At 33.1% G+C, this 21,070-nt stretch overlaps 2 protein-coding genes across 2 annotated transcripts; one reads left to right on the plus strand and one right to left on the minus strand.

Moving 5' to 3' along the window:
- Positions 1–3,581: 3,581 nt before the first annotated feature.
- Positions 3,582–9,418, plus strand: LOC141720751 (deSI-like protein At4g17486). The gene is made up of 4 exons (XM_074523362.1): positions 3,582–3,968; positions 4,639–4,900; positions 5,722–5,789; positions 9,011–9,418. The coding sequence occupies exons 1-4, from the start codon at positions 3,834–3,836 to the stop codon at positions 9,242–9,244; spliced, it is 699 nt and encodes a 232-aa protein (XP_074379463.1). The 5' UTR covers positions 3,582–3,833; the 3' UTR covers positions 9,245–9,418.
- A 1,412-nt stretch (positions 9,419–10,830) lies between these two features.
- Positions 10,831–11,811, minus strand: LOC141720753 (uncharacterized). The gene has a single exon (XM_074523363.1). The coding sequence runs from the start codon at positions 11,654–11,656 to the stop codon at positions 11,024–11,026; it is 633 nt and encodes a 210-aa protein (XP_074379464.1). The 5' UTR covers positions 11,657–11,811; the 3' UTR covers positions 10,831–11,023.
- Between the last annotated feature and the right edge of the window lie 9,259 nt (positions 11,812–21,070).

The raw sequence follows: 21,070 nt of genomic DNA on the forward strand, positions 1-21,070 counted from the left end.
ATGATATGTAATTTTATATCTCTAAGTACGTGACTTAGAAATGAGATTATGAGAATAGTATTGATATTCCTAAAGATCCCTAGTCGAGTATTATTATTAAGGGACAATAATAATGCATTAAGACTAGTGTGAATGTTGACTGATGATCACATCTCATTGATCATAGGTATAGTAATACTAAAGTCAAAACACAGGTACATGTATTATATACATGGTGCTGGAAGACCCAATGTGAGATTCTACATGTCTGTTGTGTCATAAGTAATTCTCACAGTGATAATGATGTATTGGTCCTTAGACTTGAAATCATTATATTTCTATATGAGAATTAATATACTTTGGTTGCATTAAAAGTTACCTTTGACCGGGTGATGATAAAAATGTATATTGGGTATATTATGAATCATATGAGAAATATGAATGATCTAGAAATGATTTAACCCTCCTATTTTAGGAGTGATATTATTGGCCTCTTGTTTGAGTTAGACTATGAAATGCATGGTCATGCTCAAATGTTGATTTGATGTTATAGTCTACTCATCGATCAAGGAAACCTGGATTAAATTATGAAGATGATGACACATAACATGCCTCAAGTTTAATCTATAATATATGGTTAAAAGGATTATAGTACATTGTACATTATACACAAAAGGTTTAATCGATCACCGATTTAATTATTATTACTTGGGTAACAATGATGTATTACTAGATGTCGCTCATTATTTATGATTTTAAATTAGATTTAAAATTGTTGTCAACGTAATAATAACCTAAAGGGTCGCACAAAGAATGATTGGAGGATTATTTAATTTAAATTCGGATTTAAATTAAATATAAGTAATTCGAATTATTTGTTATTAATTAAGTGTGACTTAATTAATTAAATAAATAGGAAATTCGAATTTAATATTAAATTCGAAATTAAGTTATTGGATGATTAAGTGAGACTTAATAATACAATAATTAGAATTTCGAATTTAATAATAATAATAATAACTCTAAAGTTAAGTTTAGGGTTGGAGGCCCATTAGCTCTTGCCTATATAATATCTTTTTCTAATAGAATTAGGGTGACACGTTTTATTTGATAAAACATAAACCCTGGCAGCTTGAAGAGAGATAGAGAGAGCAAGAAGGCGGCCTCAAGAACGTGCTTGTACACACCCATCCTTCGGGCGATCATTCGTGTGGATACCTTCAAGGCGTAGATCATTCCAGCGACGGGATACGTGGTGATCATTCAAGACCTCCATCTTTCCATTAACGTAAAGCTTCTTAAGGTAAACATACTGAACTACGAATTAAATATTATTTTTCGCATAGATCCTGTGGAGGGTTTCATTTTTTTAAGATTTAAATTTACGTTTTCGTTGCGTTTATGTGCTAAAAACCCTTCAGAGTATTCATAATTAACAGGCCGAGGGTTTATGCTCACATGCAGTTGCTGAAACCGGGAATTCGTTCCTTTAGGCGGATCTTGGATTGGGGGATTCGTCCCTTGAGGCTGGGCTTCAAATGCCCCTACTGAGATCCCTCCTTGAGTGGAGGCATAGGTTGAGTGCGGGGGTATCTCCATTAGCGATGAAATTATTTGGGTTGTCCCAGTCGATGTTCCTTCAGGGACGGCGCTTCTGCTCCGTGTGTTCACCATGGTTGTTGTTATTTTTCCCACAGACGGCGCCAAATGTTATGAGTAAAAAACTAGGGTGTATTTAATGCTAGGGTTCATGAGATTCGAGGCTCTATTTGACTGCTCTCATGATTCGTGACTCAATCTGCCTTCACAAGATGTCTACGTACCTTGCTGTTTGCTAAGTATCGAGTCAAAAAATATAGTTCTGATTTATGGGGTGAGACCCCTTATATAGGTATATGATGCCTTGAATTGGATTAGGGTTAGGAGACTTGGTGGACAAATCTCAGATTTAGAATAGACTTTGGAAACCTAGAATATATGGATTTGCTTCCTCATAGGACAGCGTGGCTTGAGGACTACTCTTTTGAGAGTTTGATTTTGATTAGAACTTGTTTTCTCAATCACAACTTGGGCCGATACTAGGCCTACGAATTTTAATAATAAAATCTTGGATTGCGAGTCCTTTGAGCCCAATTAATGACATACTAATTGTTGGGCCTTAATAACTGGCTTCGTCTTTTGACCAAATCAGGCATAATTAATGCGCTTATTTGTTATGCGGTTAGGATTATTTTTTATCTCCTATCATAAATCTATTAAGATTCGTTTGTTTCGAAAGGTTCTAAAATAAGCTATGAGTTTCGTTCATTACGATCCCATACCTACAATCCCATACCTGATTTTGCAAAAGAAATTTCTGAAACTTATTTCTCGAACATTTAAGGTATGAGTTTTTGATAGCATAAGGGGAGGTGATTACGAGATAAGAGTATCAAGAATGAATTTTGTTTCCACTATTATTAGTTCAATTTAAGCAATTAAAAATATTTACTATAAAAAAATCATCAAAAAAATATTTTAATAATAACAAAACTAATATTTTTAAAATAATTAATATTAAAAAATATTAAATATTTTAAAACAGATATATTAATTCAAGTACTCGACCAAATACAAATGATATCTTAAACTCATGCCCAGATTTCAACCCAAATAACTTTTCAAACCAAATTACGCCTTAGGCTTGTACGAGGAATATATAATATATGACATGAAATTTTACTTTTACTTATATTTATTATTTAAAATTAATATTATAAATATTAAATTTAATACATTGTATACAATATTAAATTTAATACATTGTATAATCATTATTATCAGATTTAACTATTCACATGATTTGATTACAAAAAATGTAATCAGGAATTTGAAGTGATGATCGGAGAGGATTACAAAAATGGAAAGAAATCTATCTATACTATACTATTATGAGCAAAACACCCTCTATTTGGTAGTCGGTTGCTCGGTATAGTTGTTTGGTACGATAAATAACAAACGTCGATCTAAAGTCAGAAAAATGAGAACCGTTGGATGCAATAATAAAATATTATTTTATTAATATTTAAACTGCTCTCGTGAATTCAGGGTTTGAACCCGACAACAGCTTATTATATTTAAACTTTTATATTCTTACCCTCTATTTGGTAGTCGGTTGTTCGGTACAGTTGTTTGGTACGATAAATAAAAACCGTCGATCTAAAATCAGAAAGATGAGAACCGTTGGATGCAATAATAATATTTTATTAATATTTAAACTGCTCTCATGGATTCAGGTTCGAACCTCGACAACAGCTTATTATATTTAAACTTTTATATTCTTTAATTTAACAATTTCTACAGGTTCAGAGCTCGAGTCCCGTGAACAAGATATTATATTATATTATTTATTTTCAGTTAAGTCTCAAATTATTATAAAACATATATTGTTATAATTTATTATGTCCTTTAATTTATTTTTCAACTATTGAAAATTATATTATAAAATATATTACTAAAAATTATCGAATGTTAAAAGTAATCAGTGCATCACACGGGTTATTTGCTAGTATAAAAGAAAATGTGAATATAGCGAAATCACAAAATATAACACAGTGAGTTTGTTTGTTAAGCAAGGGGGTAGTGTAAATGTGGTAGCGGTTACAAAAGAAACACTTAAAAATCCCACCACATAAATCACCTCTACTCAATTTCAAAATCTAACCCCCCGACACCAAACCCAATTATTGACGACGGCGGTGGGCTGTGAATTACTACTACTCACAATTTACTAGAATCAATCAAACTCACATCCATACAGTAAACATTGGAAAAGGGGGTTAGGGTTTGTGGATCTAACCCTAGACAAAATCGAGATGACGGAAGTGAAGCTACACATTTACGACGTTACTAATAGTGATTCTGATAAGACTAATAACACAATTGTTCAAATTAATAAGATCTTTAAAGATCGTATCGGTCTCGGCGGTATTTTTCACAGCGCCATTCAGGTTTATATGCGTCTCTGTGTGTGTGATTTTTATTTTAATTTTAGTGTTTACCTGCTTTACAATTGTTTAATTGATTTACTTTTTTATGATTTATTCAAGTGATTACACTGTTTAGCAAGATTAGTAGTTAGTTTAACTGATTTTATGTGTTTACTGTTTCTTTCACTCTTGTGCCTCTGTTACTTTGACTTTCGGTTTTATACTCACGTTATCACGTATATGATACTTTTTTAATCGCAACGAAACCAACTGAACGGTTAAGTACGAAATCAACTTAAATGATATCAACTTGAATGTATCAAGTAAAAGGCTGATACCTTATGATAGATAGAAATTCAATGTAAGGGGTTTATGAAGAGTATTTTAGTAATGTGCGAAAATTCTGTACAAATTTATGTTCAATGCAAGTATTGCAATTTCTTAGTCAATGTACTTGTTTATTAACAAAGTTATGATTACGTAGATTTTTTCAAAATTTAGGACAGGGCCACTGTGTTACCAATTCTGTAAAATACTGAGTCTGACTGTAGTAGCATAGATCTTGTGTGTTATAAAATGTTCAGAGTTCCTATATGGAGGAACACAGTTCTGTTTTAGTTTGAGTTTTGATTAGTAGAACTGGTAATTTATATGTTTTATATAATTAGACAAGGTTGTACAATATGTGCAGGTTTTTGGGGATGAAGAATGGTCATTTGGCTATTGTGAAGAAGGCTCTGGCGTTTTTAGTTGCCCTTCCGGAAAGAATCCGATGTATACGTATCGCGAATGTGTTGTCCTTGGTAAAACTAACCTTTCTATCTCTAAATTTAATCAGATTCTAAGGGAACTTAGTAGAGAGTGGCCTGGAGAATCTTATGACTTGCTCTCCAAAAACTGCAATCACTTCTGCGATGAGCTTTGTGAAAGAGTCGGTGTGCCTAAACTTCCTGGTAACATTTCTTCTTGTATATCTTCCTCATATAAATCTTTCCATATTTCTCTATCCCCCCTCTCTTATATAACCACCCACATACTATGTATAATAATTTATATGTAATATGTATATAGATCTTAGAAATTTGACTTTTTCTCGAGGGAACACACTAAAAAAAATTGCTCGTAATCTGTGCAATAAAGAATGTGCTTGCTATCAATTCTTCCTGCATCTATTTGCAGAGTAGTTCTGTCATTGATAAAGTGACATAAGTTCCTAAGACAAATAGCCAAGTTCTTAAAAGAACGTCAGAATGAAGGAATTAAGAGATTGGACTCATTAATTCCAGAAAGCCTGTTATGCAATAGAATGAAGACTACTGCTTGCAGATGTGTAGTCAAGCTTACTGTCATTTTTCCCCCCATGGCTCCATCATTGCAATAGATATAATTTATGTCTGTAAAAGTAAAACCACCTCTCTGCTGAGTTGTTGAATGATTGTGTATATAAACTGCATAATCACTTTAAAATTAAAAAGAAAGTGGCAATTAAATCAAGGAAGTTATAAATTTTATCTTTGCAAGAAACTATTTTTTTAGCATTTGAGATGAGAACATAGACGTTACTGACAGTCTTTAAGTTGGTAGACTTTATACTTTTTCTTCTGTAATGTGTTTTTTAGTTACATTGTCAAAGGTATAAATGTTGTTGACTTAGTTACCCTATTCACTTTCTGCCATCTTATTGAGAAAAATGCTAGTAAGAGAGACAATTATTCTTATGTACGAAGTTTCTGGAAGTAAATAATGAGAATGCGCTAATTTCTTCTTTTTACAGGTTGGGTTAACAGATTTGCTAATGCTGGTGATACTGCTGTAGAAATAGCTGGAAACACGGCTTTTCGTGTAAGTCTTTTGAATTCCTGTCGAATAGTCGTATCTTTTAGATCCATCTTATCTGTTTATGCAATCAATAAAAGGCACACATACAATTAACAATCTCGTCACTCGATCAATTGCACTACTGTATATAACTGTCATTTTTAATTACTTCATAACTTGATCATGTACGGATGTGTAAATTGATTTGAATATAAAATTACGTATTACCATAATTACAAGGAATTCAAAAGTGTCACATTGCATTGTGCCTCCATAACTAATATAGAAAATGAAAAGCTATCAACTATCCCCCATTTTTTAGAAGTGTTACCCCTGTGAAAATATATGAAATTGGATTCTTCATAATTTTTTCTTTTATGATGCTTGGCAAGATTAGGATAGAATAAAAAATTACCTATTTCACCGTATGACATATGTGTTGCTTTAAATTTATGTTGCCTGGGATATTGTGATTGGAAAGAGACTTATGCAAGGCATATTACTTTTTGAGTGGTATACTTCTTTTTTAAATATCTTATAGTTATTTTTTTTTAATAAGAACAAGGTTAGTTGTGCTAGTGTAATATTATGTTATCATGTAAGATCTGATGAACAAAAAATTCTCGAGGTTTATAGCTTGATGCCAAAGAATATTTTTAAGTGCCCAGGACCTTGGTCAAATCATCACTCTTGCTCCAAGTATACTTGAAAAAGTTAATGTATGTAATAGAGAAAAATGTATTCGTCTTTCTTTAGTTATATGATAATAACTAGTTTTAAGTAGCCTGTGATTCTTAGAAATGAAATATAGAACCCGAGGCCTTGATTTGTTTTAGGGAAAATGAGCACTAAAAAAATGAAAAGTCTGAGCTTTTTAGTGTTTGTTGCATATGTTTTAAATAAAACACGTTTGTTTGCATATGTATCTAAGATGAAGATTCTGGGGCCTGTTTACTTGCAGAAATATTTTCCACTTTTCATTTTCTAAATTTTCACAATTTTTTTGATTTTTTCTTTTCTACAAAAACTAGTGAAAACTAAGAAAAGATGTTCCAAAACTTGTATAACAGAAATAAAAACACTTCCCAGTAAGTTCTCTTCACTCGTTATTTTAGATTTGTTATTTGACAGAATTAAAATAACTAGAGCTTGTTTATTAATATATTTAACCATTATTAATATATGTCAATTTTTTTTATCACAGTAAACCATAAGGTGTACTTATATATTTTATATATTTTATAAACTGTTGAGAAATTATAATACTTGAAAAAATTTGTAAATTATTTGTGGATATATTAGTAGTCAAATTATTCAAATTATGATTATGATATTTAGGCTCTGTTTGGGATTGCTGTTAAAAATTGTTGTGCTGTTAGAAAAAGTGCTGCTGAAAAAAGTGCTGTTGTAAAAATCAGATGACTGTTTGATAATTTTTTTGATACGTATATGTTTTGATGCAAAAAATTAAAAATAATGATGTTTTTGGTAAGGTTTGATGGTGAAATCAGCATCTGCTTCCCGCAGCAGCTGAAAAGCAGCTTTTTCTAAAAGCATGGGGGACTTGCTTTGTCTAACAGGCTAAAAGCACTTTTCCGAAAAGCAGCTTTTAAATTTTACCAAACAGTTTTTTAACTGTTTTTTATCGAAAAGTTGTTGCTGTGTCAACAACAATATCGAACACACCCTTAATTAATTGACTGTGGTTATTTATCAAAAAAACCATAACTTGTTTAGTTTAACTGGTCTTCCTAAAGAAGTGTTGTGTTTTCAAGTTTTCTTAATTTTGAATACTACAATTCGTTTTGAAGGGAAAACCAAGAAAACTATATAAAGCTCTTTTCCTAAAAAATTTTAAACCGCAGTTATAAAATAGAAAACCTGGTTTCCCACTTTTCTACTTTTCTTTTTAGAAAACAATCAATTTGAACATTTTTTTTTAATATTTTCAGTTTTCTTAGAAAAAATTTCTGGAAAACAAGTCAAGAGAACATGCCCTTAATTTATACAACACATCTTTGAAAAACATTTGAACAGATTACTTTTCTTTCATTTTCCAACCCATCTTTCTTAGTGTAGCATAAAACTACCCCCCGAAAACCCACCTCTTCGTGTCTCGGTCATCAATTAGATCCGATTGAGTGGACCTATCAAGAAAATAAATTTCAGATATGTGTTTTCTCCTTCTAATTCATTGGTTGATAAATTAAAGTTACTTATGCCTTTAAGTGAACCTCTTTCGTAGTGGTGGGCTATACGTCTAAGTGAGTATAGAATGTACAAAACCATATATCATATCTATAGTTTTTATGTTTTAGATCTTTATATTTGGATTATATATACAATTATACATACGTAAGATGTAGAACACCTTTTTGTATATATATAATTTTTTGATTAATTCGACGAAATAAGAATTCACTATTATTCTTGTTGATAGAGGCCTCGTAACTGAATTAATAATCTGGCCAAGTCTCGAATTTCGTTGGATAGACAGATACAAAATCTTATTAAATTAGCAGTTTAGTTGTGTAAAGACCGGAAGTGCCTTTATGTGCATATTAATAAGAGTAAGACTTGAGGATGCTGCAAGTTCATACAGAGGGCTTGGAATTTATTGGGGGGTCGCAATAAATAATTAAAAAACAAATTATATTTGCTCTGCGACCTTTATGCTATCCTCATATGGTTTACACGTATCTATGAATATATACACTTAAAATGTTGTTTACTTTTTTTTTTTTTTTAATTTTAAATCATATGAAATTTAGTTACATTTATTATATAAATAAAACAAAACAAATTATTGCATGTTTGTAACAATATTATTATCATTTTTAATTGTGTTATCAAATATAGGAAAACATTTTCCCATGTTATTGACAAACACTAAAATATAAATTATATAGCTCTCAGTTTCTAGATTAGTTCGATTTCCATGACAAACGGGGCCATTCTGATAACACTTCCACTTACTATCCTGGATTCGTGACCCACCAGAAAACACCAGACGTCTGATAAGGACACGGACACAAGTAGACTTTCATTTTGTTAGTGATGTATCTTTTTTGTTATCATGTTTAAAATTCCTTTTCCTTGTAAATTGTCAGGTTAGTGTTAAAATATGTTTTTTCACGAAGATTATCAGGCTATGGCAATCTTTAAAGTTTTTATTTTGGCTCGAAAGTTGAATTTATCTATGTATTGTTTCGAGTATTAATACTTCTTCTCTCCCTTGTAAACAGTTTAGGCAGGCTAAAACTGAGATTGTATCAGCTAGCAAGGTAGCATATCGGTTTCTTCTGGGTGCTAATTCGAATGCAGCTGCCTCTTCAGAGTCCTCAGGAATATCAAATAGAGGAACTCCTAGGTTCCAAGCTACGTGGTTCAAAAACCTTGTATCTACTCCAAAACCAACTGAAAGTTCAGAAGTGGGAGTACGATCTGGGGATAGTCTGTTGCATAGAGGACAGACATGATGCAGATACAGAAGAACCAAAGTATAAGTGTGGATGTGTTTTATCTGGATCATTTGTGTTGTATACTAGTGAAGTCTGTCTACTGTTCAAAGACCATCCAAAATTATTAGCAGACTGCTGTGAATCTTGCTTGTTCAGATTCTGTAAATTTTAATTGGAGAAGTGTTTCTTTTATTCTTTCTTAGCAGTGTTCACATTTATCTTGAGATACTGTTCTTGGGAAATAGTATAGTCTTGTGTTTTTATTTCTCATGGCTTAAATCTATATACATTCATGTTAAGAAATTAGGAATACATGCCAGAGAGCACACACAGCTCCTTTACTGCACTCATTAGACATTCGCTTTTATGAATTGTACTGCTGATAGATAGGATGTTTCACCTAAAACTGAGAGTACCGTCTCTAAAGCAAGTTATACTTGCTGTTTCAGTGAGTTGCTTATGATGTTACCTCAATTGATGTCCAAATAAATCTACTACATGTCGGAACATTCTTCTTTTTATCAAGAGAAACTTTCTCCTTCTCTATCAAACCACGGCCATGGCTCTTTCGTCTTTTGACCAGAATTTCTTTTCATCCTATTTTTTTTATTAAACTAATAATGTTACATACCTGTTAAATTATACTAAACTAAATTGTTAAACTAATAAATATAGTTTGCTAATCCGGCTAAACTCCGACCACATCTTCTTTCTATTATTTTAATTAAATAAATAATGTTATATACCCACTAAACTAAAATACAAAACTACTAAAAATAATTTACTTATTCTGTTAAACTCCGCCAACATCGTCTTTCTATTTGTTAAATTATTTTTGATATAAATCTATAAATATAATTATTATATATTAATATAAATATATTAAAATTATTATATAATTGGATAAATAAAATTTCAAAAATGTAACTTTTGAATTAGGGATCAATTTATGTGAAAAAATTAAGAGAATTTATGATTCATGCCTCTAAAATAGTGAATATAAATATCTACCAAAATAGCCTTTTTTTTCTTATTTTTACTCACATTTTTGCCTTTACAATCATAAAAATTATATAAAATATAAATGAAAATATATAAAAATTAACGAAAATTCGTGCATTGCATAATCGGGTAAAACTAATTAATTTCAAAAGGGAAATGCATGGGTCCAAATGTTATCCAAAAACTGATATCTTATAAACCATATATGTTGGGATTTCATGATACTGTTTTGATTCCACATAAAATCATATAAATTAACCAATAACAATCTGAATTATATGAATGATCAAGTAAAGGCTCATTCTTGACATTTTCATAATTTCATCAAAACAATAGTTCCAACTTCCAATGTTATGGTCATCGTCCCCAGCTTTGAGTGGGGTTAAAGAAGCAGCTACTCATTGGAAGTGATTTGAGGTACTGAATTACTGTTAGGAGAGCCAAAATGATTCCGCAAACTGATGCTGCATATATAGTATTATAACGACCTTGGATATTGCAAAAGGGGATACACAAAATGAATTCTAACCGCAAAAACTGAAAAAAAGAGAGTATATTTTACTTCAATGAAGTTACAAAGTTGCCAAACCACACCAGGTAGCTAAAGAAATTCCACAAAGAAAATACATATATAACAAGTAATACCCAAGCATATCACTGAACCACGTAATAACCAATACAGGCACAGTATATGATAGACTGCATCGGCATGTTTTTGCAAATATACAGAACACTATTGAGGAGACAATCTCAACTACAAAGGCGTGCAGACCAAAATAACAGATGCACTCTATGTTACCCTCTAAGCATTTGATTGAAAAGAAACTTGTCTGCTCGCGAATCTTCTGCAATTTTAAGTGATGAAACAGCTTGCGCAGCTATAACACCTGCAGAGACATCTTTAACCTCCCAACCTTGCTTATCAATATATGGCATGTTGACATTCTTTATAAGAGGTCCAGTTGAGACTGTCCACCCATTACTGTTGTATTCCTTCCACGTGCATCCCGATCTGCACATGTTAGAAATCCTATCAGCTCCTTCCAGTGAATGCGTCCAGAGTTCTCCATGAGAAAGACCACTTCTACTTCCACCCAAAAAAAAGTCAGACTTGCCAGCACTGTCCCAAGGTTTGAACTCTTCATTCTTCTTCAGCATGATCTTACATAAATCGTCTGAGTCTTCACCAAGTAGCACATTCAAAGCGACTGCTTCAGCAATTGCAGCCCCTTCCTCATCAAGCCTTCGTTGTTCTTCTTTCTTTTTCAGCAGCTTTATTTCAAGTTCAGAACGGATTGCTGCTGAAGTAGCTAGGGCTTTTTCCAAGCGCCTCTTCTTCTTCTCCGCCTGTTTGATGCGATCTAACTCATCCTTAACTTGCTTCTTCTTTACTTTTCTGATGCCGCATGGCACTTTAGCACATTCCATTTTATGTCTTTTGACTCTAAATCTTATCTCAAGCTAGCCTTTTAACTTCTTTTCTATAATATCTTCTTTGTCTCCTTAGATAAAAATCCCTACGATCTATAATAATTTAAATACTTCTTCTTATAGTTTCCCTAAATTTATTAATCCAAGTTTGACTAATTATAATAACTAAATTACTGGCGTGATCAAAACCTCTGCAGCTACACCCACTCAAGTCTGAATGAGTACCTCATCTTGCGAACAATACAGTCCCAAACAGAAACAACAGGAGATAACAGAAGAGAAAATTGGTAAGCATTAACAACCATGTCCCTTGGCACCATTTTTTCAAAATCCCGATAGCCCTTGCGATAAATTATATCCTGTATACTAATGGCAAATATCACATGAATGCAATTATAAAGGGACAGTGCTTGTTCAGCTTAAAACTCACATCACCTCTCCTGCAGCCAGAATAAAGAAAAAGGAAAATTAAAAACTTAGAGCTATGAAACGGGATACACTAGTTACTGTAAACAAATAAGAATAAAAGCAAAAAAAGTTCCATAAACAAAATTACAAGTGCAAAAGACAAAAAAAACAAGTAAATATAAAATATATCTACCGACCATATAATCCACGTCAAAAATTATTTATATGGACACTTGACCAATTTCCCCTTGCATAATAATTTAATGAAGTGAGCATATTATTCCAAAGTTTTAATATCATAGCAATACGTGGCAAACAACTTTATATGGCCCCAAGGGACCGGAACAAAAAAAGGACTCGTATTTTACACAAATGTCATCATCGTGTACATGTTTACGATGCCAATATATAACCAGCACTTTCTTAAACCACACACCAAATTTCCCTTCCATCAGAACTTACTGAAGTGAGCATATGATTCAAAGTTTTGATGCCATAGCAGTACGTGGCAAAGCAATTTATTTGTCCTTAAAAATAAAGTAACAAAATAATGAGTCATATTTTACACAAATGTTATTATTGTAAACACGTTTATGATCCCGTGGAAACTAATCGCTAATTTTACTACATGTGCAGAAATCATATTTGTGAAAGATTTGGTACAGGAAACAAATAGAACAGTGAAAACATATTGATACATAAAAATTTACATAAGAGATAAAATGATCTAGTAGTTGACACTTGACATAAAGAAAAATTGAGTGTCACAGAAATTTAAGTGCAACTAGTAATTATATATTTTGATGATGATATTATTAATAGTATTCTAAATAAATACACTAACTATAATGAATAAATAAATTTAATTACTATGTAGACGTAACATAACATAGTTAATATATCATACCACAGAAGTAAAAGCAAACATATTAACCAACCCAGGTGTGTGATACTGCTTATTTAATACAGACCATAAAGAACCAAATGCAACCCATCAAGGACATATATGCAATCTCTAGGGTCAAAAAGACAAGTTAGAGAACATCATTCTTGCATAAAAATTAGTATTCAGCAATAAAAGGATGAAAAAAATATTATCAGCAATTATCAGGGGGCGGAAGTGAGAAAATATATAATTATAATAACAACCACAAAGCACATGCAGACATGATAATTTACAATCATACTGCAATATCTGTCACAAAAAAATAGGTTATTTGTCATAACTGAATCCACTTATATAGAAACTCAGACGCAAAAACACAAAAAAGGGACACAACCAGATTACGTCATCATTTTTAGGCCACAAAAGGGCTAGTCACCAGAATTGATCACCATATCAGGTAATTTAACCAGTAGTATATAACATTCTTGTTGTATTTCAAAGGTTATTCGACAAATCACTTTTAATTCAAATCTACTTGTGTTTCATTGGATATAAAATCCATTAAACCATCTCTGTGTTTTCCTTGAAGTTCTCTATGATACAAAGTCCAGATTACCATGTTCATTTCAATATTAGTTCATCGCCTAGTTATTTCTAACAAATATTCTACAAACATCATTATAAAAACAAACTTTGTCCTTTTCGCACGAAAAGGTCGAGAATCATAATTTACATTAATGCCTAATTAAAAATCAGATTTGCAACACAACCTCAATTAAATGCCATCTAACCAAGATCCGAGTATATCAAAACCACAACTATGACCTTAAATTACAAAAATTACCCAACACTCAACAGTCAAACAGATTGAAATAAAAAACTAAAGCCTAAATTACAAAAGCGACACTACATTAAAATAAAACATAAAAAATAATATCCGACATGATGCAACATTCATAACTTTCCTAATCCTTAATCTCTATTCGATAAATGATGGACAAATAAAAACTACACAATCAAAGAACAGAAAACTCTACTTTAGCGCTAGTATAATTTCAATACACTCTCTTTCAAGCTATAGGGTGCATACAAAAACTAATCACAGATCAAATCATGTACTGCGAGAATTACTAATTATAAATTATAAACAGTTAAGCTAGCCTAAAAATTCAATTGAAAACATAAAAAAATACAAATTCAGTTGGATTAGTTAATTTTAAAATGTTCTACACAATCAGTTAATACATAAATCATCAGATTCTAATACAATTACTCGACAAATTACATAAAATAGGCAACAGATCAAGTACGGAATAAAATGTAAATTAGATAGAAATTCTGATCGAAATTACATAATCAATACCTTGTCGAAACAGGACGGAGAGAGAGAGAGAGAGAAATATAATGCTAATTCTGTATTTGGATCTGAAAAAGTATCAGAAATTTTTGTTATATGGGTATACCTACACACAAAGATGAAAAGTGACGGGGATTAGTCGGAGGGCAGGTGATTAGGTTCTTTAGGTATTAATCTTAAATCTTAATTATACCGGCCTACGAGGAGGCATCTTTATAAATATAATAAATTACGGTGTCCCTAGTAATTTAGTACATTAGTTTGACATATTAGTTTCAACAATTTGCCTTATAATTATGTCTTATTGTTAAAATAGTTATATATTTGAATTAAAATTGAAGAGAAGAGCAAAGATGAGAGGAGAGGGATATGTAAAAAAGAGGGAAACGAATTTTTTATTGGTAAAAATGAAATAGGGCATGTACTGTGGTGCCCTAAAAATAAGGCACTTGAAAGATGTACTAGCATTTTAAGTAATGTTTAGGACACTGTTGAAGCTCTGATTTTTATCAATTGCCCTAAATTTTGATCTAGAACATGTTTTAAGGCATCTCTTGAACTTGCTCTTAATGAGCACTAGTAAATACTCCTCAAAATTTGTACTAAAAATGACATTTTTTTAATTATTTTGACCCATATTTTTAAAATTTGATCAGTGGGTCGACCCATATTCCTAAATCAACTAATTCCTATACAAAAATGCAAAGATCCATGGACTATCCATATCTTAAATAGTATTTATATTATTAAAAAATCACTTTTGAATTTAAAAAAGATTAAAACTATTAGTAAAATTGATTTGTTTTTATACCCAATCAATTACAGATCCACAAATCATGTCTTCAGTTATTCAAATTCAAAATTCATTACAACTTTCCTTGATAATCATTATCTTCTTCTTCTTCTTCATTTTTTACAGCCATCTGTTATCGATGAACATGAATTTTGTTTTGCTATCGATGTATGATTATACATGAACATGAATAATTGTATACATCATCATCTGCTATCGATTTTGTGTTACACGTTTTTTGTTATCTTTTGTTCAAGGTTTTGTCCGATAATGTTTAACCAAACCTATTTTGTTTGTTTTGCAGTAATGACAGAAGTTGGGCTCATCGCGTAATGACAGACGCGTAGGTTAAAGTACATAACGGGGGCAAACGATCTACTATCTTCCATGACCTCGGACCTGGTATGAATCTGCATAATCAAGGGTTTTCTTCTCTGTTTTCTTAAACGTTTGTATTGATAGGATTAATCACATACCAAATAAGCTATGAACGGGAGCAAATGTCCGACTACCTTTGATAACAACGGTCCTGGTACGAGTCTGCATAATCATACTATCTCTTTGTTTTCTTTAAACGTTGTTGTGCATATGTTGTGTACTTGATGATTTCACAAACAAAACACCTAGGTAGATTTTACTTAGTAAAATAATGTAGCACTCGACGGATAAGAATTTTAGTCCCGACGGATAAATCTATAGTCCCGACGGATATTGATTTATTATCCATCGAGTGAGTAGCTTATGTAATAATGAGTCTGTAGCACATTTCTGCATACACCTTTGTATAGAGTCTGTAGTAGCATATAAGTCATGTGGACTTTAACTAGATATGCAGAATAGGTTGATTAATTGTACATAGATGATATCTTGTAATTATGCATAAGTGAAATGAAGTCAAGTGCCTGATTGCTACCCGATGGATAAACTACAAAGCACCTGACGGATGATCAACAACCCGACCGATGATCAACAATCCGACGGATGATCATGAACCCAACGGATAAAGAATTCAAACATCAGTTGACAGTGACAACTGGTCACATGCGTCGGGATGTATGCAAATGGAATGAGGAAGCTTATTAACTGGGTAATAGAGAACAAAGTAGCAAAGCATAAAAACTGATAGTTTTTATAATGATTCTATCTTTTGACTTTGTAATCTTGGTAATATATAAACCAAGAAGTAGCAAATAGAAACAAAGAGCTGAGATACAAAAAGTGAGAAACATTTGTAAGCAGAATTATTAGCATTTCTCTGTATTCTCAGTAGTTCAAATTTGTAAGCAGCTGTGAGCATTCTTGCACACAGAGTTCTCTCGATATAATATATATCTCTGGTGGAATTGTTTAAATCCACCAGAAAGTTTTTAAAGACTCTTGTTTTTAATTACTTATGTTTTGATTCAATTAAGTTTTTATTCCGCATTGTGCTAATCAAAACACTTATATTTGTATTCGAGTTTGAACATTTTTATTTTAAGAAAAAGGTTCAAGAATTCCATTCAACCCCCCTTCTGTAATTCTTGCTATATTGTTAAGGGACTAACAATTGGTATCAGAGCCTGCTCTTAATCTACAAAGAGTTTAAAGATCAAAACAATTCAGCAAGATGAACAAGAATGATGTTGGAGTTAAGATTCCTTTTCTAGATAAAGATAATTACCATCATTGCAAGGTAAAGATGCATCTTCATATGCTTTCTCAAGATGAGGCCTATGTGGACTGCATAGAAAGAGGCCCTCATGTTCCAATGAGAGCTGCAACAGGAAACGAGCCATCAGTTCCCAAGCCAAGGCATGAATGGTCTGATCCTGACATTGAACAAGTCAGGAAGGATAAAAAGGCCATGAATATTCTGTTTAATGAAGTTGATGCAGACATGTTTGACAACATTATCAACTGCAAAACTGCCAAGGAAGTCTGGGATACTATACAGATAATCTGTGATGGCACTGAGCAAGTTAGAGAAAATAAGGCGCAGCTCTTGATTCAGCAATATGAGCATTTTCACAATGAGGAAAGTGAGTCTCTCACTGACATTTTTAGTAGGTTTCAAAAACTACTAAATGCTCTTAAGTTGCATGGGAGAGTCTATCAGACTAAATACTCTAATCTGAAATTCCTTAGATCTCTTCCAAAGGAATGGAAACCAATGGCAGTCTCATTAAGAAACTCACAAGATTATAAGGAGTTTACTTTGGAGAGACTGTATGGCATCCTGAAAACCTATGAGCTTGAAATAGAGCAGGAAGAAAGGATGGAGAGAGGAAAGAAGAAAGGAGGATCCATTGCACTAGTTGCTGAGTTGGAAAAGCAGAAGGAAGTGAAGATGAAAGTTGTTGAATCAACTTCAAAGGTCTGTGAGAACAAGGGAAAGGGGCTTGTAGTAGAAAGTGAAGATTTATTGAGCTAAGATGACATGGAGGACATGATGAGCACCTAGCATTTCTTTCCAGGAGATTTACCAAGCTCAAGTTCAAGAAGAACTTTGTAGCAGTCAAGCCAAATAGAAACATGGTGGATAAGTCAAAATTCAAATATTTCAAATGTGGCTTGGCAGGGCATTTTGCCAATGAGTGCAGAAAGTCAGATTCCAGTAAGAAAAAGTTTGAGTATGTGGATTATAAGAAAAAATACTTTGATCTACTCAAACAAAAGGAAAGGGCTTTTATTACACAAGAAAATGACTGGGCAGCAGATGGTCTGGATGAAGATGAAGATGTCAGCTATGTCAATCTAGCCCTAATGGCCAAGTCTGATGAGACAGAGACAAGTTCCTCAAGCAATCAGGTAATTACTACAAACCTTGCACATTTATCTAAAATTGAGTGTAATGATGTCATAAATGACATGTCTACATAATTATATCATTTGCGTGTTACACTTAAGTTTCTTTCTAAAGAAAATGCTAATATGAAAGAAAACAATTTGTTTTTAAGTGAGAGGAATAATGTGCTTGAGTCTCAGTTTATTGATTTTGAGAAATTAAGAATTGAGTGTAAGATTGCCAAGGAGGAATTAACTGAGTCCTTGAAAAAGGAAGAGATTTTAAAGAAGCAGCTCGAGCGTGAACAAGAGGTGATTAAAGCATGGAAAACATCCAGGGATGTCCATGCTCAAATCACCAAAGTTCAAGGAATTGAGTCTTTCTGTGATGAACCCTGGAAAAAGAACAAAGAGAAACTAGAACCTAATTTGGTAGATGGACTGCTAACAGATGTAGACTCGACGGATGATGAGGACTATCCGTCGGATAACAAAAAGTGTTATCCGTCGAATGATGAAAATCCTCATCCGTCGGCTGTGAGCAAGCCCATTAGCAAAGCCAAACTAATTAAGCTGAATGAGAAGTATGGGTCTGTTTCCAAGAACTTTGTTTCAGGAGAGTCAAGTCAAGTTAAGAAAGGGAAAAAGGCTAATGTTGGTCACATGACTGTCAAACAGTTAAGTGACAGACTTGAGAAAATTGAGGTAAAAACAGAGACTAAAAGGAAAAACAATAGGAATGGTAAAGTAGGGATTAACAAATACAATAACTACACACCTGATAAATATGCTCCTAGAAAAATCTGTGTCAAGTGTGGTAGTGTAAATCATTTATCTGTTAATTGCAAATCTGTCAGGCCTACTCCCATGTCTGTTCAGTCTCAATTTCCTAACATGAATGCCATGCCTCCCATGCCTGTTAATGCTATACCTACACAGAACATGAATGCACAGTTTGCTAATATGCCATTTGCACCTAATCCTTATTATGCTGCATATAGTATGCCACCAATGCCATTTAGCATGCCTTACTGGAATAACATGTTTACACCAAGCATGCCATTTCCTGTTAGTCATAATATGCATGATAATTCTGTTGCAATGAATGGTTTCAAAGGTCCAACCCAAATGACTAAGGATGAATCTGAAATTCCTAAGTCAAATGAGGCAAGACCTAAGAAACAGAAAAAGAAAGCTAACAAGGCAGGACCCAAGGAATCTTTGGTACTTGGATAGTGGTTGTTCAAGACACATGACTGGTGATTCTACCCTGCTCACAGAGTTTAAGGAGAGAGCTGGCCCAAGTATTACTTTTGAAGATGACAACAAGGGTTATACTGTGGGATATGGCTTGATTTCAAAGGACAATGTCATCATTAAGGAGGTTGCATTAGTGGATGGTCTCAAACACAATCTGTTGAGTATCAGCCAGCTTTGTGACAAAGGCAATTCAGTAACCTTCAACTCAGAAGCCTGTGTTGTGACTAATAAAAGAAGCAACAAAGTGGTACTCACTGGTGTGAGAAAAGGAAATGTGTACCTAGCTAATTTCAACTCATCCAATGCAGAGTCTGTAACTTGTCTTCTCAGTAAAGCAAGTCAGGATGAAAGTTGGCTATGGCACAAGAAGCTATCCCATTTAAACTTCAAGACCATGAATGAGCTGGTAAAGAAAGAACTGGTAAGAGGTATTCCTCTAGTGGAGTTTTCAAAGGATGGACTGTGTGATGCCTGCCAAAAAGGGAAGCAGATCAAAGCATCATTCAGGAAGAAACTTGATTCAACAATTGAAGAGCCTTTGCAACTGCTTCACATGGATTTGTTTGGACCAGTCAATGTATTGTCCATCTCAAGGAAAAGATTTTGCCTAGTAATTATAGATGATTTCTTAAAGTTCTCTTGGATATATTTCCTAAAGTCTAAAGATGAGGCTAGTGAAATCATCATCAATCACATAAGGCAAGTCAACAATCATCCTGATTTTAAAGTTAGAAGAATCATGAGTGACAATGGAACTGAGTTCAATAATTCTGTCATGAGAGCATTTTGTGAGGAAAAAGGGATTCTGCATAAGTTTTCAGCAGCAAGGACTCCACAACAGAATGGAGTAGTGGAAAGGAAGAACAGATCACTTATTGAAGCTGCAATGACAATGCTTGAAGAATCTAAACTACCAACATATTTCTGGGCTGAAGCTGTAAATACTGCATGCTACACTCATAACATTTCTCTGGTTAATCAAGCAAGATGCATGACTCCCTGTCAATTATTCAAGAATAAGAAGCCAACTCTAAACTTTCTTCATGTCTTTGGCTGCAAATGCTATATCCTGAGAAATCAAACTGATTAAAATGGGAAGTTTGATGCTAAAGCAGATGAAGGAATTTTTGTTGGATATGCTGTTGGGAAAGCATATAGAGTCTACAATCTAATAACCAACATTGTTGTGGAATCTATACATGTTGTGTTTGATGATAAAAAGATTGAAGGACCGAAAGATGGAGATTACCATGAGAGCCTCAAATTCGACAATGTGGAGATGGTTAGTGAAGACAGTGATGATGAAAGTGATCAAGAAACAGTGTCTAAAGATAATGCAGACAAATCTACTACCAATGAAGCACAAAACTCAACATCTGTCGAGGTGCGTAATGCTTCATCCGTCGGAAGGCAATCTGCGTTATCCGTCGGGAGACAACCTGCCTCATCCGTCGGTACTCAAATTCACCATCCGTCGGGTTATCAAAAGGAGCAGGAGGTCAAGATAGATCACCTATAGAAAGTTCCCCTTTTTCAAATCAAAGATCCACAAAATCAGGGGGAGTTTCTAGCAATCAAAACTCAATCACACATCAAGACAACTATGAGGTCTTTTCATCTAGAGCTAATCTACCTCAACAAAGGAAATGGACAAAAGATCACCCCTTTGAGCTTATCATTGGTGATGCTTCTTCTAGAGTTCAAACAAGAAGAACAACTCAGGAAGAATGTCTATACAGTAGTTTTCTGTCAAAGGAAGAACCAAAGAAGGTAGAAGAAGCTTTATTGGATCCTGATTGGATTTTAGCTATGCAGGAGGAGCTAAACCAATTTGAAAGGAATAAAGTATGGAAGCTTGTACCCAAGCCTAAAGAAAAGAATCTAATAGACACCAAGTGGGTATTCAGAAACAAGATGAATGAAGATGGCATAGTAGTCAGG

Source organism: Apium graveolens, chromosome 4 (assembly GCF_009905375.1).
Source record: "Apium graveolens cultivar Ventura chromosome 4, ASM990537v1, whole genome shotgun sequence".
NCBI classification, from domain to species: domain Eukaryota; kingdom Viridiplantae; phylum Streptophyta; class Magnoliopsida; order Apiales; family Apiaceae; genus Apium; species Apium graveolens.

Bases quoted from the DNA above. Each gene is read 5' to 3' on its own strand.
- LOC141720751 (XM_074523362.1), top strand. From the start codon at position 3,834: ATGACGGAAGTGAAGCTACACATTTACGACGTTACTAATAGTGATTCT. The intron at 3,969-4,638 runs GTTTATATGCGT...CAATATGTGCAG, and splicing joins TTTTTCACAGCGCCATTCAG to GTTTTTGGGGATGAAGAATG. The intron at 5,790-9,010 runs GTAAGTCTTTTG...CCTTGTAAACAG, and splicing joins CTGGAAACACGGCTTTTCGT to TTTAGGCAGGCTAAAACTGA.
- LOC141720753 (XM_074523363.1), bottom strand. From the start codon at position 11,656: ATGGAATGTGCTAAAGTGCCATGCGGCATCAGAAAAGTAAAGAAGAAG.